The 26854-nt window shown below is 43.5% G+C and overlaps 1 protein-coding gene across 2 annotated transcripts in view; it reads left to right on the top strand.

Moving 5' to 3' along the window:
* tpst1 (tyrosylprotein sulfotransferase 1) overlaps nucleotides 1-26854 on the top strand; it is a 60052-nt gene that overhangs the window by 14750 nt on the left and 18448 nt on the right. For both annotated transcript variants that reach the window (XM_085381087.1, XM_085381088.1), the window contains exons 2-3: nucleotides 764-1795; nucleotides 19052-19250. In XM_085381087.1, coding sequence (XP_085237213.1) covers nucleotides 939-1795; nucleotides 19052-19250 — 1056 coding nt within the window. In that variant the 5' untranslated portion in view covers nucleotides 764-938. The remainder of the gene's footprint in view (nucleotides 1-763; nucleotides 1796-19051; nucleotides 19251-26854) is intronic.

Raw genomic sequence — 26854 nt, 5'->3', positions numbered from 1 at the left:
TGACGTTGATGTTTCCAGACAAAAGGTTCCCGAGGCCAAAAGTCCAGATACCTTGGATGCAAATGGCTTTAAAGACAGAAGATCATTTTATTTAGACAGTCTACTGGTATTGTTAACAAGACTGAATATGTGGTTTGAAAGTGAGGATTCACTTTGCCCCTGCCTGCTGTGGATTGCCTGAACCCTAACATCTTCCTCTTCCAGTACGGCCGACTGTGGCTGTTCTGCCAGCACAGAGAAAACGCTCCAGCAAATATGCTGTATTCAGCCTGCAGCTTTCACTTGTCAAAAACTGCCAGCCTGCCCACTGCAGTATGTATGAGCAGGATGTGTGTATTCACTGAATGCATGCACACATTGTCCTTTCTGCAGAATTAGCATGAGTGGCTGCCCATATCATAATTAGAGGTTGACAGATAAATGTCGCAGATGAAATATGTGCCGCCAGAAATTCAAAGCTGGGATGCAGCTTGGACACATTTGTTGTTGTGTATTCTTAGTCTGTTATTAGCAACTCGTTATTTCTTTCAACAAACTTTGACTTGCAACACTTTAAGGTCCACTAGAGTGTTGCAAAAAACAGGCAGAGCTCATTTAGTTTTCTTCACCCTGCTGGTCGGCAGGACATCGACCCCAAATTTGTAAATACGATAACTCGAGAACGAGGCGAATCTGGACACAAATGATTCTTTTCAGTTCTGTCGTATCAGTGTTTCCTGTGGTGCGACCAGATCTCAATGTGTCTCTTCTCTCCACCATGCAGGGCTCATGGAGCTGGAGACCAGACACCTGCTGTGCACCAGGGAGCTCGATCCATGCCCGGTTCCCAGTAAACAAACATAAAGGGTGGGAACCTTACTGGCCCTCTACTTCCTTTACCCCCATACCCAAAAATCGCCCCTGTGGTTATCTTGTCCTCTCCCTTCTGTGGCCCCAGCATGATTGGCAAGCTGAAACAGAACTTGCTGGTGGCCTGTCTGGTCATCAGCTCGGTCACAGTTTTCTACTTAGGCCGCCATGCAATGGAGTGTCACCATCGCATCGAGGAGTACAGCCAGCCAGGAGGAATCCTGCCTTTGTCTGGGCTGGGAGGCAGCATGCGGACCACCTTACGGACAGGCCAGAACCTCAGCATGCCGTTCATTTACAGCAAAGACATGCCGCTCATTTTCATCGGTGGCGTACCCCGTAGCGGGACCACACTAATGCGAGCTATGCTGGACGCCCACCCCGAGGTCCGCTGTGGTGAGGAAACTCGCGTCATCCCACGCATCCTGGCCATGAAACAGATGTGGAGCCGCTCGGGTCGGGAGAAGATGCGCCTGGACGAGGCTGGCGTGACTGACGAGGTGCTGGACGCCGCCATGCAGGCCTTCCTGCTGGAAATAATCGTCAAGCACGGTGAGCCCGCCAACTTTCTGTGCAACAAGGACCCATTTGCACTGAAATCTCTTTCCTACCTGGCCAAAATATTTCCCCGTGCCAAGTTTGTGCTCATGATTAGAGACGGTCGGGCTTCGGTCCATTCCATGATCTCGCGAAAGGTGACCATTGCTGGGTTTGACTTGGGGAGCTACAGGGACTGCCTGACCAAGTGGAACCGGGCCATAGAGACGATGTACACTCAGTGCCTGGACGCTGAAGACAAATGCCTGCCTGTGCACTATGAACAATTGGTGCTGCATCCTGAAAAATGGATGAGGACACTGCTGAAGTTCCTTGATATTCCCTGGAATGATGCCGTTCTCCACCACGAGGAGCTCATAGGGAAAGCTGGAGGAGTGTCCCTCTCCAAGTAAGTAATGCTGATGGCATTCCTACAATTTTCCTTTCCCAGCCCTGTGTTCTGTGCTTTTACTTTGAAAGGAAACATCTGGTCTGGATAATGTCAATCTAACGTTGTTTTTCTTTTGTTGTTTTGTAAAAATTCTTAAACTATAGACTTTTGGGAGAAAAACTGTGAATGTTTCATGGCAAATGTGATCAGTTGTAGCTCAACTTTGGCTACAGTTACAGTAACTAAACTAAAATGTCGGAGTGACACATCATTGGCTGATGTGTCTTTGATCCCTTTTGTTTGTGTCTGCAGGCGACCGTTTTGTTAACATGCAGGGTAAGCTCTTTCATTACAGCACAGCTCTATACGACGCCTTTTCGGGAAAATCTCCTCTTCGTGCAGTTTGCTCAAACTCAAACGCCTCCTTTCTTCACTTGTGTGTCTGTTGTGTTAGGACTGAGTGCACTAATGAGTAAAATGGGTGTCTGTGTGTCTTATGCTGAAGACGCATTTTGGGGTAGCTGAGCTGCTTCCAGTGCTCTGTAGCTGTTACTAGCACAGCGCACGCTGAATCATCATCCATCTGTGTTATGTTATGATTCATTTCCAGCTCGCTGCTCTGAGGATCGTTGACGTTTTGGACATTTAACCCCGTTGGAATGTAGTTTATCAAAGCCGTTTCCCCTTTTATCCATGTATGTAGCTACAGTTTCTACACAACCTTCTTTCTACAGCTGCATTGCTGAAGCTCTGAAGCTAAATGTTTGGTGATGCAAGAAGCTGTAAATCGTGTCTGGCCCACAAGCTCCACTTGGTGAGCCAGGCTTGTCGTATATCACATTCCCACTGCAATAGAAATGCGCTTGGGAGCGCCCATGTCGACTTGGCTTTCAACTACTTAGCCTTGAGGGAGAGAATGTATGGATTGACTATTAACCTTAAGGTAAAAGGACTTGTTGGTGAGCAATGTGTGAAGTGAAACGTCATGTTCTATATAATCTGAGTTCTTGATGGTGTTAAAAACAGGGCCTTGAAACGTATCCTCCCTGTTCCACTGTTATATTTCACTACAGATGAAACATCCTGCAGCTGCACACAGTGAGACTCATCATTAGTGACTTGAAACATATGAGACGATGTCTGCATTGCTGCACTGTGAGCACGTTTGCCTAATGGCCCTGCCTGGTGTCAGAGTTGTTTTGAATACTCTGCTATGGGAGGCTGGCCTCTGGAAGTTTTTGAGGAAACTTTTCTCTGTCTGCTTCATATTACCCCCAACCCCCTTTGCTACCACGGTCTTCCTGCCACATGGTAGAAAACACTCCCTATTCTCCAGGAGATATTTAGGCCACATTTTGTTATTATCCCTCTATGAGAACACTTCCAAGTTTCTGTTTAAAATGCTTTGCGTCTATTGAGCAGTAACTGCCCATCTTTACTGTAATCTTCTGTGAAGACATCCAACTTCCTCTGTCGTAAGATGCGAGGGCCGAGTTCTTTCCTGCCAAATGGAAATTGGTAACCGGCCGTCTTCTTTCTTTTAGGTTTTACATTTACAATAAACAATATTAGTTTTAAGGAACGGTGAACATGTAGGCGAGAGGTCAGTAAAGTTCAGTTATGCCCAGTTTTGAATTGGATAGGATCAGGTGGGTCAGGCCTGCAGCTCATTTCCATTTGTGGACAAAACGCTGACTGCATTCAAAATAATTCATATTCTAAATACACATAATACATCTAATATTTTCCGTGTATACAGTTATTTCACACTGAAAGTTCTTTCCGTTGGAGGGCAGTTTTTCCTCTGCCCTCAACCAGTGCTTTTAGAGCACTGAGATTCTTTATCCAGATCTGAGATGTACTGACACACGTGTTTAAACCAAGTCTTTGTCTGAAGGGCTGCTGTGGCACAGTGGGCTGATCAGGTCACCCACTGATTGGGAGGTAGGTGTGTGTGTGTGTGTGTGTGTGTCATAAAATAAAGCGTTGTATGTATGTGCATCTGAATGGATAAATTGATTATTACTCAATGAGGTTAGAGCTCTATATAAACACCTTCACCATTTACTTTACCAAGGAGTCCACACTACATAAGCAGGAGACTGACCTGGGGCCAGTGAGTGGGTGTGAAGCTCTGTGTGCTTTTAAGTGCTTTGGTCAGTAAGGCTGTAAAAATGCTGTGTTAGTAAAGTTCAAATGAAGCCAGGAAGCAAAGCTGGAAGAACAAAAATGCCTACTATAATTTTTTTTTGTCAGTGTCACTGCCCTGTCATTAAGATGAAGGGAGATCCACGTAACTAGGTTTATGTTCCATTATATTAATGTGGTGTTTAAATATATCCACATTTCTCCTGCAGCTGCTCTATTTTTGCAAAAACGTGCAAGTGTCTTGTTAAAGTTATCCCGTCTATCTCAAATTGAAAAGACACTAATAGATGTATTAAAGCCCTGAAGACTAATTTGTAACTTTTTAAAAAGATTGATACAGTTAAACGTCTGGATTTAGGTTTCATCTTACCTTATAAACAGAATAAACCATGATGGCTTCGTGCTTTAAACCAAGCAGTGAAACTAATGTCAGGTGCTTTCATGCGTGCTGTGACGCAGGCTTGGATACAACAGAGACTCCCGAGTGTCCTTCAGCCCTACTGGTACAACTCTGATGACTAAATGACAAAGGCAGAGGTCCTCAGAAAGGCCAAAGTACCTGTGTCTCTCAACGACTTTCAGTTGTGTCCAGACGGTGGAAAAATTCTCCTCAGTGGTTACATCTGAGTTAAACAAGCACCGAGTGCTTAAGCCTGTTTATTATACAGGTACAGGAAGCTACAAAACCTGAATAGAAAGAAAAAAGAGGCCAGAACAGATCAAATGTCTGCACCAGGTAAGGGTGTGTTAAGACCTCTTTGGGGTTTGCTGATCTGCAGCCATTTAGAGCGCACATCAGCCCCTCACAAATTGATTCAGCATCAAACATTAATGAATGGGGACAGGAATCAGAACCCTGGTGATAATGTGGAGACACTGCTTTGTCCTTTTCTTTGGAACAAACAGAATCAGGGACAAAGTCCAAGACGTAGCGGGAATCTACAGAGTTTACATCACTTTACAAGATGATAGATTTAATCAAATTATACTGTTTCTGTTGGTGTCTGTTACCTGCTAAATTTGTTTTTATCTATCATCCAAACACGAGATTTCAGTTACAATGCTGTCTGTCCAGTGAGTAATGATCACGGTGCAGAAAATCATGTCAGTGAAAGAAATCAAAGCAAATGTGAAAATGCCTCATTTACAGTTGCTGCTGATTCGTTCTTCCCGTCATTGAACAGAACAGACGGAGAGAGCAAGACTGCTACATTTTAACTTTTTGTCAGCTACTTTTCAGAGAAAGTGTTACCAAATAGGTTATGATGAGTCACTAAATATAGTGACAAACTTGCTAATTTGGTAATCAAGGGGTGAACTGATTATGAAGTGTGATGATCAGCAGGGTTGGCTAATGAACTCAGTGCTTTTTAGAGTACAACCGAGTTAGATGAATGCTTCCAAGCACTGTCTCACACTTGGCACTGAGGTCTAGCTTTTCCTGCTAGACCTCCGTGCAGCATTCTTTACTGGTGACCATAATATTCTATTAGAGCGAATAAAGCATGCTGTAGGTATGTAGTTCCTAGAGTATTTAAAAGTAGAATGGGAGGCAGAGCCTTCAGTTTTCAGGCCCCTCTTCTGTGGAACCAGCTTCCAGTTTGGATTCAGGAGACAGACACTATCTCTACTTTTAAGGTTAGTGTTGGCGACTTTCAAGCCTTTGAGTCGCTGAGCAGCTGAATGGGGGAATAATGTTGACGCGCCCGCTGTTTAAAACGTTAGTCAAAGTTCCAAGTTAAAACTCCTTTATTTGTTATCAAATCCTTAAAATCCGTAGAAAAACAGTGATCAAAACATTCCAAGCTTGAGCGGTCAGCAAAAGTCGACTTCCCCCATCACCCACTCATTCACAAAATTTCCCTCGGGCCGTGAACAGGTGATATAGCAATCACTATTACTGACACCACGTGACCCAAAGCTACGCCTATCCATAACATTCCGGCCCCTAATTATTACATTTTTACAGTAATAATTACACATCCAACACCACAACTCACAACACACACTTCATCATATCACAGACACCCAGTGAGACAACATAACATACTCAAAAAGTCCACCAAAGTTATTTTCTCATGTCTTCTCTTCTGTCTGCACATGGCCAGTCAGTCATAGGCCAGAGGTTACCAGCACTTAGCCTAAATATAGTCAGTCTGTGATGTACATCTCATAACATTAAAGTCAATTCAAAGTTAGTTATGTCACACTGTGTCAAAATGTCATAGTCATGGGTCAGAAGCCTCCTGAAGAAGGCATATCTTTGTGATGGGTCTGCACACATGGCTGGTTGGGGTCTTAATCCAGACCTGACGCACAAGCCCCTTTTCATCTGGTGCAGCTCCGGTGACTCTCCCAATGATCCAGGAACCACGAGGTGCAGAATCATCCACTATAAGGACCACATCTCCAGGAACGAAGTTGCGTTTAATCCTTCCCCATTTCTGGCGCTGCTGAAGTTGTGGCAAGTACTCTTTAGTCCATCTTTTCCAAAACAGATCAGACATATATTGAACTTGCCTCCATCGTTTACGTGCGTAGAGATCGTCCCTCCGGAACAGGCCAGGTGGTAAAGACGGGTTTGACTTGAGAAGAAGGAGATGGTTTGGTGTTAAGGCTTCCAAATCATTTGGATCGGTGGATTCCAGCGTAATGGGTCTACTGTTGAGGATTGACTCCACTTCACAAAGAGCAGTTTGGAGCCCTTCCTCGTCCAAATGCTGTGTTTGGAGAGTGGAATTAAGGACCTTTCTGACAGAACGAATCAACCGCTCCCATGCTCCGCCATGATGCGATCCAGTTGGAGGATTAAAGATCCATTTCACTCCCTTCAAAGACACAGCATCAGAAATCTTTTCCTGATTCCACTGTTCCATAGCTCGTCTCAGCTCGCGCTCTGCGCCCACAAAGTTAGTCCCGTTGTCTGAGCGCAGTTCTTGTACCTGACCTCGTCTTGCGATGAAACGTCGTAAGGCGTTAATGAAAGAGTCAGTGTCAAGGGATGAGGCAACCTCAATATGTACTGCTCTAATTGCCAAACAAGTAAAAATAACACCATACCGCTTCACAAGACTTCTCCCGCGCTTCACTTCAAATGGACCAAAATAGTCCACTCCAACAAAGCTAAATGGGGGTTTCTCAGGGGTCACTCTGATTTCAGGTAACTCAGCCATCTGCTGCTGGCCTGCAGCTCCATGAAACCTTCTGCAGGTCACACACCTCGACATGATGCTTCGAATCAAAGTACCAGCACCAGGAATCCAGTATTTCTGATGCAGCTTTGAGAGTATGTGGTTCCTTCCACCATGACCCACCTCTTTATGAATATGCTGTAGAATGAGATTAGAAATGTGAAGCTCTTTAGCAATTATGACAGGACGCTTGGAATCTTCTGACATGACAGCTCTACTGAGACGTCCGCCAACCCGCAGCACATCATCCTCCAAAACAGGATTCAACTTATATATGTGGCTGCTTCGTTTCACAGACTCTCCACTTTGGAGACGAGAAATTTCTTCGGCATATCTTTTCCTCTGACAGAACTTAATTATTTGCATCTCAGCATCCTCAATCTCTCCCAATGAAAGAAAGCCATGCCGGAAATCAACCTTATGTTGGGCATCTTCAGACTGAATTGCATCAGATGCAGACTGGAAATGTTTCTTCTTGCGATGCAAAAGCAATGTCTTGAACCTCAAAATCCAACCCATCACCCTGATGAGACGAGTCCAGGATGAGGCACGATGGATTAAAAGGGTCAGAGGATGATCATCATCGTGTGCTTGTAAGACCTCGATGGCAGCAGCCACCTTAACTTCAGGATCTTCATGTGGAAGTTCTTGCAAGTTTTCTGGGTTCACAGGCCAATTGTTCTCTGGCTGTGTAAGAAATGCAGGACCAGATATCCATTCGGTGTCACGTAAAAGGGTCTCTGCCTTCATACCTCTGGAGGCAAGGTCCGCAGGGTTATGTGTGGTGTTCACATACCTCCATTGGGAGGCACTAGAAGCCTTGAGGATTTCTGACACTCTGTTCGCCACAAAAACACGGAACCTGGAAGTCTCATTGTTTATATATTTCAACACTGCGGTGCTGTCCGTCCAAAAGACAGAGTTTAGGAGAGGTAGTCTCAACTCCCTCCTCCACATTCTATCCATGCGAACCGCTACCACTGCTGCCGTCAATTCCATGCGAGGGATTGTGACTGGTTTTAAAGGTGCCACTCTGGATTTTCCCATTATAAAGGAACTGTGCGTCTGTGAGCGACTGTTGTGCAACAACAGGTAGGTAACAGCCCCATAGCCCTTCTCACTCGCATCTGCAAAATGATGCAACTGAGCGGCGATCGTCTGTCCAAAATCAGAAGGCTTTAAACATCGTCCGATGCTGATGTTGTTCAACAGATGCAATTCTTCTACCCAGCTTTTCCACTCTTGAGCAACTGCTGATGGTATAGCATCATCCCATCCTATCCCCCTCTGGCACAGATCTTGAAGGATTCTCTTGGCTGTGAAGATAACAGGAGCAAGGAACCCCAGAGGGTCATAGAAGGAGCTTACTGTGGATAGGATTGCTCTCCGAGTCAATGGTCTGTTTGGGATAGATATGCAGAACTTAAATTCATCTGACTGCAGGCACCACTTCACTCCCAATGCCCGCTCAACAGGTAAAAGGTCACAATCCAGGTCTAGCTCCTTAACTTCATTTGCTCTTTCCTCCTCAGGTATAACTGCCAAAACACTGCGGCTATTGCTGATCCACTTTGTTAAGTGGAAACCACCTTTGGCGCAAATGTCTCTGAGGTCTGAGTAAAGATTGATGGCTTCTTCTTCAGAGCATATTGAAGCAAGGCAGTCATCGACATAAAAACTATACAGAATGGTGTCGATCACCTGCTGGCTGAAGTATGCTTTGTTATCCTCTGCGCATTTCCGCAGGGCGTAGTTAGCACAGCTCGGAGAGGACGTTGCCCCAAACAAATGAACACCCATCCTGTACTCCTGCATGCTCTGATTGATGTCACCACCGGGCCACCAAAGAAACCTCAAAAGGTCAGCATCTTCCTCTGGCACATGCACCTGGTGAAACATAGCCTCGATGTCAGACATCAAAACAATGGGCTCTTTTCTGAACCTCGTCAGTACGCCAACCAAACTGTTTGTTAAGTCAGGACCACTCAGGAGCTGCGCATTAAGAGAGACACCCTGGAATGATGCTGCACAGTCAAAGACGACGCGCATCTTCCTCTTGGTAGGATGGTAAACCCCATGGTGAGGGATATACCAAAGCTTCCCATCACTGCGCTCTAATTCTGTGACTGGGACTCTCTTTGCATATCCTCTAGATATAAGATCTGTCATGAAGGCAGTATAGTCTTTATGAAAGTCTTTATCTCTGATGAACCTTTTCTTCAAACCCAAGGCTCGTTGCTCAGCAATTGCACGGTTGTCAGGCATTCTTATGTCTCGGTCTTTCAGTGGCAGGGCAATGCTGTAGTGCCCATCCCCCAAAGTCACCGTCTTGCTGGCCAATTCCAGGAACTTCAAGTCTTCCTTTGACAGCCCCATCTGTTCATCATTGCTGCTCTCAGGAAAGTCCATCTTGAACTGCTGTTTCCATAGCTTGTCCAGTGTGACAGCAGAAACTCTGTTGGCAGTAACTGTTGCCAAACATCCTGGCCTTCCACAGCATTCTCGATTAAGTGGCCCATTCACAGTCCAGCCGAGCACAGTCCTAATGGCAAAGGGACCATCACCGACACTCCGGATGACCTCCAAAGGTTCTAGAGCTCTGGGCATATTCATGCCAATCAAAAGCTCAACATTGGCCTTAATTTCTGGCAAATGAACATGCTTCAAATGTGGCCAGTCATCCAGGTCCTGTTGATTTGGGATGTTACCAATATCTACAGGCATTTTATGCTGAGTGAAGAGGTTAGGCATATCACAGTACATGTCACTGTCCAATCCAGCAACTTCAAGTTCAGGTACAATGAAACTGTCCACCACTTTCTCCTGTCCCATGGTGCGCAGGAGAATCTTTGTCCTCCTCCCAGCAATATTCAGCTTGTCCATAAGACCCACTGTACAAAAGGATGCTGAACTCCCTTGGTCCAGAAAGGCATACGTTTCCACTATTCTTTGACCTCTCTTTGATTTTACTTTAACTGGCACAATGGCAAGCTTACAGTCCTGTTCACCGGCCCCAGTAAGACCACTAGTCTGGATCGTAACAGGAATGTTATCTGCCTCATTATTAGGTTTGACTTCATTCTTCTCTTTGTGGTGGATATGAAGTATACTTGCATGTCGGAGGCCACAGATTTTACATGAAAGGCGTTTTCTGCATTCTTTGCTTATGTGCCCAGTACACAAACAGCCAAAACAAATGCGGTTCTTTTTAAGAAAAGAAATCTTCTCATCATGAGGTTTCTTATCAAGCAGAGCACATGACTCCAGTGTGTGTCCGCCTTTGCAGAAAAAACAAGCCTTCACAGTACTGTGACGATCTTGAGCCTCTATCTGATTCTGTCTCTCGACGTCAGAGACTGTTGTGGCAAAGCTACTTCCTTTAGCTCTTAGATGTGGAGAACGTTTCCCTCCATTGCTGCCCTTGGCTGCTAAACGTGTTGCTGGAACGTCACATAGATTTCCAAAGACAGGATCTGTTGCAATTTTAACTTGACGCTCAAGGAAGGAAACAATGTCAATGAATGCGGCTCTGCGATGTTGCCTCTCCTGAATGTCACATGCTACTGTTCGCCATTTGTCTTTTAACTTATATGGCAGTCTTCTAATCACAGCAAGCATATTGGCAGGTGTATTTAATTCAGAGAGATCATTAATCTCTTCCATTGCGTTGCAGCATCCACGTAAGAACAAACAATATGCCTGAAGAGCTTTTCCATCTTCCGATCTAATAAGTGGCCATGAGTGAACTTTGTTCAAATAAGCAGATGCAATCACATGTCCATTCCCAAAGTGCTCATACAGCAGAGTCTTTGCCTTTACATATCCAGCACTTCCAGACATATGTTGACAGCTTTTAACAAGTTCATTGGGCTGCCCCTTGGTGTACTGTGCAAGATAATGCAGGCAGTCGCCAGCATCACCAGTCTTTGTTTCTATGACCTGTTCAAACGAGCGCATAAAAGCCTGAAAATGTAAAGGGTCACCATCAAAGGTTTGAATCTCCCTTTTGGGCAGTGAAGAAAGACTTTGCTGATGGACCAACATACAAGTTAATTCATTTTGTTTTTCCATAATGGACAACAGATTTTCATTGGCTACTGGAAGAGCAGCTTGTGGCTTAGGCAAAGGTGGAATTGATCCAAAAGCATCAGAAGGCCCCATAAGAGCGGGTGCAGGCCTTTCCCTTTTGATATTCTGTTGCACTGTTTTTACTTGAAGCTCTGCATTCCCAGTGATTGCATTTCCTTTTGTAAGCGTCTGAGGAACAAAAGTCTCTGCATCCGCATTAAGAATTTCAATGCTGTTTCCCTTTGTTTTAAAATATGATTCCATTCCATTAGATTTCCGTGGAGCGACGCTCCGCATAGTGGATCCAGTTCTCAGCACGTTCACCTTTGCAACAGTTGCAGCTATATCTGCTTCAAGCTGAAGTTGTTCTTTCTTTCTCCTCAATTGTTCCTCTTGTTCTTCAAGAGAGTGTTTTTCTTTCAGCATATGTTGACGTGCGAGCAAGGCAGCCATTTCAGCTTCTGCCCTGAGACGTGCAGATGAAGTAGATGATACTCTTGAGCTTGACCTACTGCCTTGATTTGACACACTGTCGGATGGCAACACGTCATCATTAACATCATTCTGAGGATTAAGAGATGATTGAGGTCCTTTTCCAGTGTGCTCTCGCACCTCCACTTCTCCTCCCAGGGAAGTTTCCTGTGACTGTGCTTTGTCAGATAATGGCCTCCCCGAATGTTTATCAGTTTCAGAAAGCCATATGTTAACATCCTCCATAAACCCTTTATTGTATTTAGAGATGCTTGAGAACCATGTATTTTGTTTATCTTTCTCATCAAATGAGATTAGAGAAAGTAAAGATTCATGCAATGCACTGGCATCCTTAAACAGGTGTGTTAACTCATCAAACTGTTTTTTGACTTGTGAATGATTTTTATCATCTTTCATTAGCTCTTTAAGAGACATAATAACACTTTTCATTTTGTTTACATGCCTTTTCCGATCTGTTTGGATGGTTTCAATTTTGTTTGCAAGAGCTTTCTCAGTGAGGGAAGTTATTCTTTTATCCTTTTCAGTTTTTCCAACAACAGATGCAGCCTGTGATCCACTCATTTTAAGCATTCAACATAAGCAGCATGCCAAAATCCAAAACAAAGGCAACAGCAATTCCTTCAAACTCAGTTGAACGCCTGCAGAGCCACAACTCACACACACCAAATCCAACAGCAAACGTAGCGGTGGGCGTGTCACAAAAACATCTTCGTATGGTCAGAATCCAAACTGCGTTCAAACAAACAATACGCAGCACAAAAACACAGTTTACATACCACCGTCGTCTTCTCCTTATCTGTCGGTCTAGCCGCTTTTACGGGTGTAGTGGCGGCGGTGTGTGGGCTCGCATCGGCGTTTATTCAGCGCTGATTGCGGGACGGTCCATTGCCGTCGCACTTTTTGCTGACAAATGTTGGCGACTTTCAAGCCTTTGAGTCGCTGAGCAGCTGAATGGGGGAATAATGTTGACGCGCCCGCTGTTTAAAACGTTAGTCAAAGTTCCAAGTTAAAACTCCTTTATTTGTTATCAAATCCTTAAAATCCGTAGAAAAACAGTGATCAAAACATTCCAAGCTTGAGCGGTCAGCAAAAGTCGACTTCCCCCATCACCCACTCATTCACAAAATTTCCCTCGGGCCGTGAACAGGTGATATAGCAATCACTATTACTGACACCACGTGACCCAAAGCTACGCCTATCCATAACAGTTAGGCTTCAAACTTTCCTTTTTGCTAAAGCATATAGTTAGGGCTGGACCAGGTGACCCTGAATCCTCCCTTAGTTATGCTGCAGTAGGCTGCCGGGGATTCCCATGATGCTCTGGGTGTTTCTTCTTCACTCACTATGTGTTAACAGACCTCTCTGCACTGAATCATACTTGTTATTAAGCTCTGGCTCTCTTCCACAGCATGTCCTTGATCCCATCTTCCTTCTCTCACCCCAGATGGCCCCGCCCCTCCCTGAGCCTGGTTCTGCCGGAGGTTTCTTCCTGTTCAAAGGGAGTTTTTCCTTCCCACTGTCGCCAAAGTGCTGCTCATAGGGGGTCATAGGGTTTTGTTGATTGTTGGGTTTTTCTGTGGGCGCTGTATAAATAAAATTGAATTGAAAGAGTGAAGCTGGTTTTATGATGGGCAGAGCTAGCATGTTCAGGGCCTGCCAGTCTGCCTGCGGTGAGCTCTGTTGTCAGATGGAGGCAGTGTATAAAATCTGTTTGTGTGAGCCAGCTGCAGAGGAGAGCAAAGTTCTTGCATACAAAGAGTTGAAGTGAAACGGTCTTTGCTCTCATGCTTTATTTTCTGATCTTTGAAGTTTTTTTTTGCGGTTCTCCTGTTCCTCGTAAACTCTATCGCTCCCTGCTCTATTTCTGACCACTTGTCAACCATTTAACATCGGGCAGTAGCATACATCATCCACTTCCTGCGGCAGCGTGTCTTGTGTGGGTGAAGAGCCCCCCTCCGTGTGACGAAGTGTACACAAAAGGACACATTTGTGGGGACTATAAATCAAGTAATGTCAATCCTGCCATGTGTTAAAATCAAACAACCACACAGGACTAGCCAAAAACAACCTCGGGTCGTGTTTAACTAGGTAACCATGAGCACCCCCCCCCCCCCCCCCAAAAAAAAAAAAAAGCAACAAACAGGAGAAAAAAACCCAATGAAACAGAACACTCAGCGGTGTGATGAGGTGATTCCACTGTGATGTAAACTGCCCAACCCTAACGTGCATCCATGAGTAGTTTTTGTTGAGTACACAGTGTACATGTCTGCTGTAAGAGGCTTTGATCCACAGTCGTACCGCTCCCATAAATGGGTTCTGATACGATTTGATGGAAGATGCGGCCAGCCACAAGTAGCCTTCGGGGCAGCACAACTGCCTTTTACCATCACAAACATTTTGGCCCTCCTATCAAGTACTTTGCCCAGAGTGCATTAAAGTCAACCCCCATGACACCTGGCAGCTAAAGGCTCTTTCCCACTCCAACCACCAACAATCCCATCCTCCACCACCCTACAGCATTTGATCTCTATCTACACAAAAATCTCAATCAGTGGGCAGCCAGGCCCCAGACTGGGACCTTGCCTTAGCATTAACATCAATTACCTAGCGTTGATTTAGTGGAGGCCCTGCCTAGCTAAGAGACCCGCTCCATTACTTATCCCAGAGCACTGAACTGTCTGATCCATCCTCCCCAACTCTCCAACCTATTTGTGATCGAGATGTCTCTATCAGATTCTCTTATTGGCTTTTGGTGATACAGAACACCACCTTGGGTAAAGAGGGCCCAGCACTGAATAATTGACAAGCTGAAGGCCATTAAGAGCATTACAGGATGAAGGGGAGTGGTCATGTGATGGCCAGAAAAGGGTTTTGTCACATCTCATTTAAAGCTGAGAAGAGAAATGCGCATGCATCATTTGTTCATTAGTAAGAGTGCAAATGATTGAATTGTTGTCAATCTTCAGTTATACAGACGGGATATTTAAAACTGAACTGTCTGCCTCATTTATTGTGCCAGTGTCCTACTTATGTGCTCCTTTTGGGGGAAAGTAAATTCTCAAGTTGCATAAAAAGTGCTAATTAATTGTAAATTGTGATAAGGAACATTTTCCAAAATAAAACAAGCATCTAAGTGAAAGCTTAGTTATTAACTGCATAAAATACTGGACATGAAAAAACCTCGCTGCATTAAATTACATTATTGTCTGTTGCTAGTAATAGTTTTCACTGGGGTTATGTAATGGGGATTAAAAAATATCTTCATTACAATGTTTAGCTTTCAGCTTAGAGCAGCGGTCCCCAATCCCCGGGCCTCGGACCGGTACCGGTCCGTGGCGCAAGAAAGGTTGGGGACCGCTGGCTTAGAGCAAGAACTAAAGTCAGAGTGCATCATGGTCATCCTTACAGCAGGGAAACACAGAAAAGAAGAAGTTGGGCTAGCTAACAGCACCTTAACCTTCAGAAGTAAAAGCCAATGGACTGCTTTCTCAGAAGGATTTTGGGGGGGGGGGGGGATTTTTATACGCATATATATATACACTTTATAGCCATATAGTGAAGTGACCATACGACCATGCTGTTTTCTTTTACCATATACTTTCCTTCAGTTTATGGGATTTATATGGCAAACTGCACCATATGTGTTTTCATAATGCTTGAGTATTAATGTATGGCTGGTCTATGTAAGTTTGAGGTTTGCAGAACTTCAGCATGACTTCAGAACCGTGAGACACAGATGTACTCCTGTATATACTTGGCGCTTGTATTGGTATGTGTACTATAGAGACCTTTGGCTCTCTTGTCAATAAGGTTAGCTCCATCTAACCTGATGGTGAAGCTCAGCAGCCTTCCCTCTTTATCAGTTTATGTTCCACATCAACACTTAGCCGCCCCTTGGGTCTTGATGGAGTTACCTAAAGTGATTCCCTACCCATTTGTTGCAGAGTGGATGTTTGGATCCTAGCCCGTACCGTAGAAACCATCTCCACCGTCCTCCTGAGATGACAAAACCAGCTCAATCTATTAATCATGCAGGAGGCTATGCCTGTACAGTGTAAAGATTCAATTGCAAAGTAAATGGATTAGAGGAAAGTGAATTGCTGTATTGAAGTATAGAGTCTGACAGGAAACATAAGGATTGAGGGGCTGGACCCTGGATGGTAAATAGACATTGTGGTGTGAGCGTTCTCCTTCTGCCTGCTCTTTAGGTATCGCTGTGCTTGACTGGGCATCAAACCAGTTACAATAATCTCATAAAAGAAGCCATTTTTAAATTTTTGTTGCATGAAAAAGTGATGAAGTGTGGTCAAAGCTGAAGTTCTGTTTTATATTTGGTCATCTGAGTGTAATCTAGCTGAGGCAGGAGAGACTGATGTCGGTGTGTTCCTTTTAGAATAAATGGATTGCTGACCCTGTTACAAAACATGTTCAACTAATCAATAAGGAGGCTGCTTTCACTGGTTTCACAGTTTTAGGCCTTTTTAAAAATGCATTTTGTTTTCTTTAGGTCGGTTGGCTGAAAAGTTCTACTGAATACACTTTTGGCAGTTTTATCGGTGAAAACCCAGCCTGAGCTCTACAAAGATGATATCTTTACAATGTAAACACAATGGACAAGTTTAGTTTCACGTAAACTTGTGTAAAATCTCCTTCTTTCTTTTTTTGTTCTTTTTAAAATTAGTTACATCTGCTGAGTTCCAAGATTCTACAGGCAACGGGGAGAAATAGTAAGCAAATTCATAGAGACAGAAACCTAAACGGTATGAGTTTAGCTGATCAACTAATCTGTTACGCAATCAGTTATAGTTATGCCCTTTAGCTTTATACCTCAGCAGATCTGACCATCAGCCTTGTTCTTGACATCTGGCACCAGTACACTTCTTCATCCCTCAGGCATCCACTCACTCCACAATCATTTTAATCAGTCTGGTTAAAAAGTCGACTGACCCCTCTCCTAAAAATCTCAATACCTCATCTAGACCCAGTGTGCTTCATCTTCTTTGTAGCTACCCTCACTTCCTCCTTACCGATCTTTTGCACTTCATGAGTCATGAACCTCTCTGTCCTCCTTTCTCATTTGCTGCCTTCATAAGCTCCTCATAAACTAAGGAGCTTGGAAAGAAAAGAGTCTAGATTTCTTTAAGTTTCTTGAAGATGTTTCACCTCTCAACCATCTGTCTTCTCTGTCCAAAATGTGAACATTGGGATCATCCAAAGAGAGTCCTTTAGATGCAGATGTACCTCTCTCTTTGCTTTATCCGTGACTCCACGGACTAACTTCTTTCTTTAACTCCATAAATATCCAAGAAGTTTCAATAGAATTTGGAGCTAGCCCCTCTCCTTCATTACTCCATCCTTTTGTGTAATGTACCAGTACCACGGTTAGCAAAACGGCTCCACAGCATGATGCTACCACCACCATGCTTGACAGTTGGTACTGTCCTTAGATTTGAAATCCTCACCTTGACTCCCCCAATGATCTCTTGTAACTGTGACAGATCAACCTTTGTATAGAAAAGTTTTATAGCCAGATGAGACTATGTATTTGGCCTGTCCAGCTGAAAATGTTAGTTGACCTTTGGAGCAGGGCCTTCTTTCTCGGGTAACATCCACACCATGGCAATGCAAAGCTGTGGCTGGCGAGTGACAGTAGCGTTTCCAGTAATTTTCAGTTCATGGCAGGCTTGAGTCTTGAGGGTTCGTGGGTTGTTCATCCTGATCTATTGCCTCTTATCTAAGGGTGACAGTTTGCCAAGATCTGAAAGACGACCCAAAGTAGTGACATTTTAAAAGTGTCGAAATGTGAATTTAAGGCATTGTTGAACTCGGCACCAAGTAAAGTATTTAAGTCGTGTCTGTGTGTGTATATTGATGTATTTGTAGGGTTGATTGGACAGACAGCAGCTTCCTCCCTTTGCCCCAAAGAGTTGTGACAGATAGATTCAGGCTATCTTAGATGGTCTGTATGTGTACTGTAAACCAAAATAAATTCGAACTCGTTCACCCAGTTCTTCCACCCTGGAAAAAGAGCATTTCATAGAAACAATTAAAAGCGGCTCATATTACCATGACTTTCATGCTCCTGAGTTTGTATAAACCTCTGATCGGGACTGTACGTGTCATCTGTTAATGTGTGGTCCCATTCTTCATCACTTAAAGACTATTCATCCATTAAAGAAATAAAAGCTAACTGTATGTTATACATGCAACCTGTATATTTTAATGAAAGTTTTTTCAGTAACTACTTTGAAATATCCTATCTGTCCTTATACAGAAGGAAAAAAGTCAGAATACTGCTTTTTTACAATCTGATAGCACTGAGATTTATTAATTTGAGCAACTCTAATATCTAAATGTGTTTTCAGCTGATGCCTGTCAAACTGATTCAGGTCTCTGGCTAATGGTACAGTACTCTATACTAATTTTATTCATGTATCGGGATGCCCTTTGATTTGTTGTGTTTGTGATTTAAGAGAGCAGTTATCTACATCTCCATAGAGCTCAGTGTTCATCTCACTGCTCGTCAGTGCTAGTACACTTTGCTCCTTGCAGAAAATAAAAGCTGCAGTCCATCAAGTCCAATCCCCTCACTGGTTGAATATTTAATTTCAGACGATGAATAATTTACCAAGATAATGGTGGATGGAAGAAAAGGCTGAGTGGAGCAATTCATCTTCAACCTAAACAGCAGTTTAATGTTCAGCATCAACAAAACCTAAAATCAGAAAAATCTGCCTGTATGGGTTCATGTTACTTAGAAGAGCTTTGCCGCTACGAAGCACTTAAATTCTGCAGATAATTCAGCATAAAGTCAAAGTATTGAGACTCTAAAAAAGGTCACAGCCTTTTTTTTGTGATTCCATAGAAATAAGTTATATTATGTGTTTATTGCTGCTTTTTTACTCTTGAGGTTTTCTGTCTGCTACAGAAGTTTTCTAAACAAAGTGAAACGGAGATGTTGGTGTGGAGCAGACATTAAGCCATTAGGGTTGATCCATGTGTCGTTTCCACTGCTGAAAACAGGCACATCAGTGATGTAGATCAAATGAGATGGATGTCGGCTGAGCGATGAAGTAATGGTGTAAAAAGTTATTCATTCATTGTGTTTAACGGGGACCTGCTGGTGACAGAGGCCAGCAGTTCAGCTTTAATAGCGTTTTATAATCCGGTTACAGCCAATTAGATGCTTCCACTGAACAGAAGCGAGTGATGGACTGGTCTGTTGTGAAACAGGACGAGCCACGATGGCAACCTGTGTAAATAATGCTGTGACCTGTGGTCAGCGTGGTTAAATGTGTGCTATCAGTCACTTTGTTGCAAAACGAGGTTCCAACAACGTGCGTACTTGAAATAACACTTCTTTGTGTCCTGTTAGGGTGGAGAGGTCCACAGACCAGGTCATCAAGCCAGTTAATGTGGAGGCCTTGTCCAAGTGGGTGGGAAAGATCCCAGCTGATGTGGTGAGGGACATGGCCGTCATCGCCCCTATGCTGTCCAGGCTAGGCTATGACCCACATGCCAATCCCCCAAACTATGGCCAACCTGACCCCAAAGTGCTGGACAACACTAGAAGGGTGAGTACTAAGCAGACGTGTTCATGATTTATATTCAGTTGGACTTCCATTAGCATCTTAAAATGTTATTTCTAAGTTTTGTAGAGAAATGTCAGAGTACTTTTAGTGGATAATAATAATAATAATACTAATAATAGTAATAATGATTGGATTTATATAGCGCTTTTCTAGGCACCCAAAGTGCTTTACAACTCCACTATTCATTCACTCTCACATTCACACACTGGATAAGAAGATGGATGAGAAATGATGTGTTTACTGTTGAGCTTCAGTGACTGGATGAATAACAATTGCCTTTGAGCAACAGTAGTGCTATCAAATCTTTATGCTAAGATAAGCTGAACTAAAAAGGTTCAACTAGCTTCTGGTTATACAGGGTGGGCCATTTATATGGATACACCGTGATAAAATGGGAATGGTTGGTGATACTAAAGTCCTGTTTGTGGCACATTAGTATATGTGAGGGGGCAAACTCCTCAAGATGGGTGGTGACCATGGTGGCCATTTAGAAGTCGGCAACTTTTGTTTTGTCAATAGGAAGAGGGCCATGTGACACATCACACTTATTGGTAATGTCACAAGAAAAACAATGGTGTGCTTGGTTTCAACGTAACTTCTAAATGGCCACCATGGTCACCACCCATCTTGAGGAGTTTGCCCCCTCACATATACTAATGTGCCACAAACAGGACTTTAGTATCAGCAACCATTCCCATTTTATCACGGTGTATCCATATAAATGGCCCACCCTGTAGAATCATATTTAGCATCCAGTCACATCTGTGTCATTGTTCTGATGTTTAGAAACTAAATTCCCTAAAAATGATTACATTCCCCGACAAATGCTTCACCTGACTTATTTTGAGTTTGTCTTTTTCCTTCTTTAAACTCTAAAACCCTGCCTTTGCTGTCCACTAAATGATTTTCATGGTAGGAACAGTGTCTAGAAAGTGTGATCAAACACGATGAGCCTCAGTATTAACAATGTAAATGTGGACACAAACCCAGTATCGTGTCCAAAGACAATACGAAGATACAAGATGAAGTGTATGTTACTACAGCACTCTGTACTGTGCTCACAAGAGATTATGGAATAGCAAATATTTTATATTTTCACTGATTCTGTGATCTTAGTCAAGTTTTAAAAATGAACTGCAATAAAGACATAATGATGTCATCAGAGTTACCTTAGCTTGAGTGTATGGTCTACACCTGGGGTGGGGGAACTCCAGGCCTCGAGGGCCGGTGTCCTGCAGGTTTTAGATGTGTCCTTGATCCAACACAGCTGATTTAAATGTGTTAAGGTTCTCCAGAGGCCTGGTGATAAATTAATCATTGGATTCAGGTGTGCTGACCCAGGGTGAGATCTAAACCCTGCAGGACACCGGCCCTTAAGGCCTGGACTTCCCCGCCCCTGGTCTAGACAAGAAATGGCAATCTGCCTTTACCGAGGACAGTTTGCAGCATGCAAAACTCATTTCTTTGGTCAGTTTCAAATGAATAATTTACATATGAAAGTAAAATCCAAAAATTGCATCTATCTATCTATTAGGGGTGCAACGATACTCGTATCGATATTGAACCGTTCGATACAGTGCTTTCGGTTCGGTACGCATATGTATCGAACAATACAAAATTTTTAATTTATTTTATCAACTTTCCTTCTGACGATGCTGTCTGTGTTGAGCGCTCAGTGGATCTGCGCTCGACAGTGCAGCCTAGGCGGAGTAGTCGAGCGCAGATCCACTGAGCGCTCAACACAGACAGCATAGTCAGAAGGAAGAGCGCAGGGCAAGCTAGCAAGACAGAACTTAGGCTCGTTGCAACATGGCAAATTGAACCTTCCCCTACCCTCATTCAGATCTGGCGTTTGGAACTATTTTGGTCTTCATGTGACGTATGACCCTGAAGGTAAGCGAGTCATGGACTAAAGTAAAACAGTATGTTGGATGTGCCATGCAATGCTCAATTACATGGGTGGGAACTAGTGCGTTAGCGCAGTTAGCTCGTTAACGCGTTGACGCCGTCCAGCCCCACCCACGAATAAACTCTCTTTTCCAAAGATGAGTGATTTCTCGATCAGATAGATTTTTTTTTATTACTTTGTTGTTTCAGCAACATTCAATTTAAAAACTGTACTTTTGAGTTAAAATATATATTTATAATTTTAATAAATGACAAATTAAAAAGGCATGAACATTTTTTTAATATCGAACCGTGACACCAAAGTATCGAATCGAACCGTGACACCAAAGTATCGTTGCACCCCTACTATCTATCTATCTATCTATATATGTATCTACAACGAGATGTGTAGTTGAAGTATTAAAAGGGTATAGGATATAGTTGTATGGTTAAGCTTGACACTTGCTTGGGATTCAAAGTCGGGCGATGTTTTTGATCCATATCAATTTTGAATATTCTGCTTTCACATGTCACTCTAATGCAGTAGAAACAGACATTGCACTTTGGAGTACTTTATGTGTATTATGTAACTATTTTTATTACCATTAAAGCTGCTTCTACTTTACTGCATGAACTACTGCTGCTGTGTACTGTTCCAGTACCACTTTAAGCTTGTGTCCAGAGACACCCTTTTTTATGTCTGTACATGTCTGCTTTCACTGCCTGTAAACAGCCTGACCTGTGGGTAAGAGGAGGGACAGGAACAGAACCACCAAACCAACAGTTCATGGCTGACATCAGATAAACGTGCTGCTGCTTAAGCACTTGCTGTCATAGTCGTATCCTTGCCAGACGTGTAACCCTCAGTAGTTATTTTTGGAGCAGGATATGTTTTATTGAACCCCTTTTCTCAGGCAGTGCTATCAGCTGACGTGCTATCAGCTGACGTGCTATCAGCTGACGTGCTATCAGCTGACGTGCTATCAGCTGACGTGCTATCAGCTGACGTGCTATCAGCTGACGTGCTATCAGCTGACGTGCTCTGCAGCCCCACTCTTTGAGTTTTAAACTGCATGTCTGGCGACAGGAATTAATTTTTATTTCAAGGTCTCCCTGTTACTTGGATACCTGTTTTCTCAGTGTGTCAGATTTTCTTTTTTCTAATAAGAGATGCTAGCATCAAGTCGTCATGGAACTAATTTGAGTTATTGTAAGGCATTAGGACCACTGGGAAGACTTGCACTTGGTGCCTGTGGCGTCCGGTACTCAGAGTTTAGAGAGGCTGTGGTTTCCATTAGTGTGAAATTCCATTCTGTGATTGATTGATGGTCCAAGCTGTCTGCTGCTGGTAGACTGGTGTTAGTAGAGTATTGTAATTACTGGTAAGAAGACAAGGTAGACGAACCGTGCTCCTTGAACTCTTGTTCACAGTTGGATTAGTAGTTTAGTGCTGGAACACGATGAAGAATGCCTCACATGGACGATTAGTGTGTTTTTCCAGGCTTGACCTCTCACCCTATCAGACTGCTGTCCAAACATTTTTGTCTGACTTGTTGCTTCCAAGCTGAAAGCACAGAGCTTTTTCTTCACTGGGTGTTTTTTGTCTGTCCATCTGTGGAGGCTGTCGGCATCCGTGCCACATACTTGTCCATCTCTTCAAACAAACATCAAGGTATTTCCCAAAGTCTTACACCTGGCATTTAAACTATAGAGTTTACCATAAAGTTAAGCTGCTGTGCATCTCATAAGAGTATAAACTTTATACAAGTGTGTGTGATGACTTGGGAAGCCTCTTAAGTAGTAGGTTTAATGTGTCATAAATTGGGAGATCATCTCTCAAGATAACCTGTGGCTAAGTTCGAGCCTAGCATCAGTACCATTTCCAAAGTGTTTCTCTGGTCACATCAAAGCAGAGAGTGAGAATCTGACCTCTCAGTGAGACCTTAGCAGGTAGGCTGATAACTGAGATGCACTCAGTGGTGGTTTTGAAAAAGTTGTGTGTCGGGTTTGTGTTTAATGTTTGGATTGCTTTTCCATTTGTTAGAACAGGACTTGAGGGAGAGAAGGCGAAGAATGAATTCATCTTGATGCTATTTTTACTCGTCAGGAGTGTAATGACCTGAATGGAAACATTTTGGAGTATAAGATGTGAGCGGAGAGAGGGCTTTGGCGTGTTTCTTGGGAATAATCTGTCTGACCACAGAGAGATGGAAACTTTAGAGAAAGATTTGCAAAGCCCGCTTCATGAAGTTTAAAGTGGAAATATTCTATCCAGTCACCGACTTGGTGCAACAGAGTATATAACTGGATCGTCATATTCAGCATATCAATGAATATTAACTGCAGCACACATCACGGATGTGGCTCGCCGATGCTGATGTTTCCATGTTTGCATGCAGCTGCAGTGTTTTTTGTGACGCTCCATTGTAGTGAACAGCTCCTAAAATCGCAACGTTTGCTGCTGTGCTGCACTGCACTCCTGTGTGTTGCCAGTTTGCTGTCAAGGCCTGCATGCTCAGCTCTCCATGCTGTTCCCTCCATGTTGTCACTGTGCCATACATGGTGGTCCTGTTTGCATAATTTGGATGCAGTAAATAATCATGTCAGTGTGGCGGTTCCTCTGAAATAGTTAACATTGCTCACAGTAAACTTGGGTGCCTCGTTGTCAGATATGTTGTGTAAATCTACACATGATCAGCGCGATCCCTCTGGACCGAGCCAGCTGCAGAGGTTATGTTGTTTATTTGTCCTCTGTGTTCCCTCCCTCTTGGCCCACAGTTCTTGTATACAAAGGAGGACCAGCTTTAGACAAACGAACAGACTGTCACAGTGCTCTGCAGTCTGTTTGCCTACAGATTTTACAATACATCAGGGGTAGGCAACTCCAGGCCTCGAGGGCCGGTGTCCTGGAGGTTTTAGATCTCACCCTGGGTCAACACACCTGAATCACATGATTCGGTCATTACCAGGCCTCTGGAGAACTTCAGGACATGTTGAGGAGAACATTTAGCAATTTGAATCAACTGTGTTGGATCAAGAACACATCTAAAACCTGCAGGACACCGGCCCTCGAGGCCTGGAGTTGCCCACCCCTGCATTATAAATATATGATATTGTAGGGTTTCTTACAAGAATCTTATTTGGGAAGGCTACCCAGGTATGCCAGCTGTTCCCAAAGTATACTTGGTAACATATTTCTGAAAACATTGAAGTTGCTAGCTAGTGGGCCCTCTCCCTCCATCATCTGGCAGAGCATTTTCAAGTTCTGTTCTCATTTTTCCTCTCAGCTGCCAGATTGATAGCAATCAGTAGCTTCTGCAGATGGATGTCCTGCAGGGAGTCTGATCCCAAACTGACTATTTTGGAGAGCAGCTGGAGACCATAGCCTCCATGCATTACCACACTAACCCAAACCTGCAGCAGATGAGCATGCCACAAAGAGCGTGCTGGAACTGCAGAGCTGAACAATGGCTCTTGTTGACGTGTGCATATAGATATAGCCACAATGATGATGGACTTTGGTTTAGCAAACTCTTTATTTCGAATCCTTGAGTTTAGGCATCGTCAACAGTACACACATGCTCTCTCCCACTCATGAGGTCCGGTTTGCTGGAGGTGAAGCCCAGCAGACACCAGCTGCAGCTCATTATCAGCGCTCACTGAAAACAGTTTACCCATCACACAGATGTTATGACAGGGAACCTTTAAAGGCCATAAGTAGGGATGGGTATTGATAAGATTTTCATGATTCCGATTCCATTTTCGATTCTGTTTAACGATTCGATTCTTTATCGATTCTTTATCGATTCTTTTTAAAAAGGAGAACACTAAGGTCGATTAGCTTAGAACTGTGTTTTATATCTTCTCTTTGAACAAGATAGAAATTTAGGAGTAACATGGCCTTACAAACCCAACAGTGAGATCTTAAGAGATCCGGCCTACGGCTCTTCAATGGGGTGTCACAGGGTCCCCAGAAAGAAAATTGTAAATGTAAAATAATAAAATAAATATTCTCCTGTAGCAATAACAAAGTATAACATAAATGATTCTGTAGCAATTACACAAGAATATCCAGTAATGTCCCTGCCTACAATTAAACACATTCACTTACTGAAAATCATCTGCTGTGGCAAATGGGTGCAAGACTTTTACCACAAACTGAGTCACTGCTCGGTGACATTCGTCTATCCTGGCCTGAAAGGAGACGCTACCGGTAGACTGCAGCGACAACTGCCAGCATCTGAGCCAGACTCTGTCTCATCATGGTCACTAAATGCAGCGCAAAGCAGTAGCAGGTTTTGTAATAAGGCAAATCGCACTAACAGAATATGCACTGTTAGTTGATTAGTTACCTTTTGCATATTCGTAGTGTTTCCTCCCTTTCATGCCACTTAGGCGCCATGTTTCCTGCTAAATGACGCTACACAACGTGGTGAAGTCATTCGAGGAGGGAATAGGGGAATCGTTCTCAACAAGAACCGGGTTTCGATTCCCATCCCGAGCCATAAGCAAGTAATTGTGAAAGCAAGTGATCTGGAAAAACTTTGGAATCTGTGCCAATTTGACTATTATCTGAAATCTTCGGTCTAACTCAGGATCTTCCTTTCCAGGATTTATCTTGTTGCTTCACCCATTAATGTTGGTGGATGAGAAAAGTGAGGTTGTTTCTCCTCCTCTGCATCAGTGCAACCCTGTTTGTTTTTATCCATTCAGTTATTTGTTCTTCTGGCTTTTATCATTATTGTTATAGCCTTTCTCTTTTAAAATTGATACAAATTCAACTATTCACAGAGACCAAAGTTCACTTTGTCCTGAAGACATCCACCCCCTTAGTCTATTAGTAATCGCCTCCCACCCAAATTTTGTGTTGCATTGCATAAGACATCTGGCAACCAGCCCTCAGCTAACTCACTGGATGATGAAGCTACATGTGGAAATGCTCTGTCTTCAATCTTCACCCAACCCCATCCAAATATTTACCCTCAGTTTCTTCTCCTCACCCCCATTTCACCACAGAGCATGCAGCTCGGATCGAACTGCACAAAGCAGAGAAATGGTTTGGAAGGAGTGGCTGAGCTGAATGTTTGCATTGTGCAGACACGGAGGACGATGCAAAGGATTAAGGAAGCCTGACCTGTTAGGATCAGCCTTATCTCACTCGTGCTTTGTTGCTGTTACTGTGAGTGAGGACCCCTGTGGATTATAGGTATTTCTTGTAAGCAGGAGTGACTCTGTGGTTGATGTTTATCTCCCCCAAGCCTTTGTTTTTATTCAACCTTGGAAATATCAGGAACTTCTCGTGCAGCGTTTTATTCATTTTAGTTTCCATCACTTTATATGTATTGAGAACCAAACTAAAGACTTGAGAATGAATGACAGAGTTATTGAATGGCTCAATGAATAAGTCATCCGTCCATCTTTCATCCATCTGTTTTCTTCTGCTTATCTGGGCCCAGGTCACAGGGGCAGTAGCCTCAGCAGAGACCGGGGCCTCCCTCCCCCCTCGAAAGATAAAATCTCTCTAGTGTAGCCTGGATGTGCTCTAGCCCAACCCCCAGCAGGCCCAGTACTTCATTTCTTCTTTTCTGAGGTGATAGCAGAGCTGTGTTTTAGTTTCCCTCAGCCAGAACACGGTGTATCGTCTTTAGATGGAAGCTAGTGAGCTAACGCCGTTATACTAGTCCTGTTTTTGTTAAACC

This window comes from Rhamphochromis longiceps, linkage group LG14, assembly GCF_057381845.1.
Source record: "Rhamphochromis longiceps isolate RC_006_pf linkage group LG14, R_longiceps_female_GT1.1, whole genome shotgun sequence".
Lineage (NCBI taxonomy): Eukaryota > Metazoa > Chordata > Actinopteri > Cichliformes > Cichlidae > Rhamphochromis > Rhamphochromis longiceps.
Note: the sequence above shows the minus strand (reverse complement) of the source record. Positions and strands in the feature narration are given on the sequence as shown.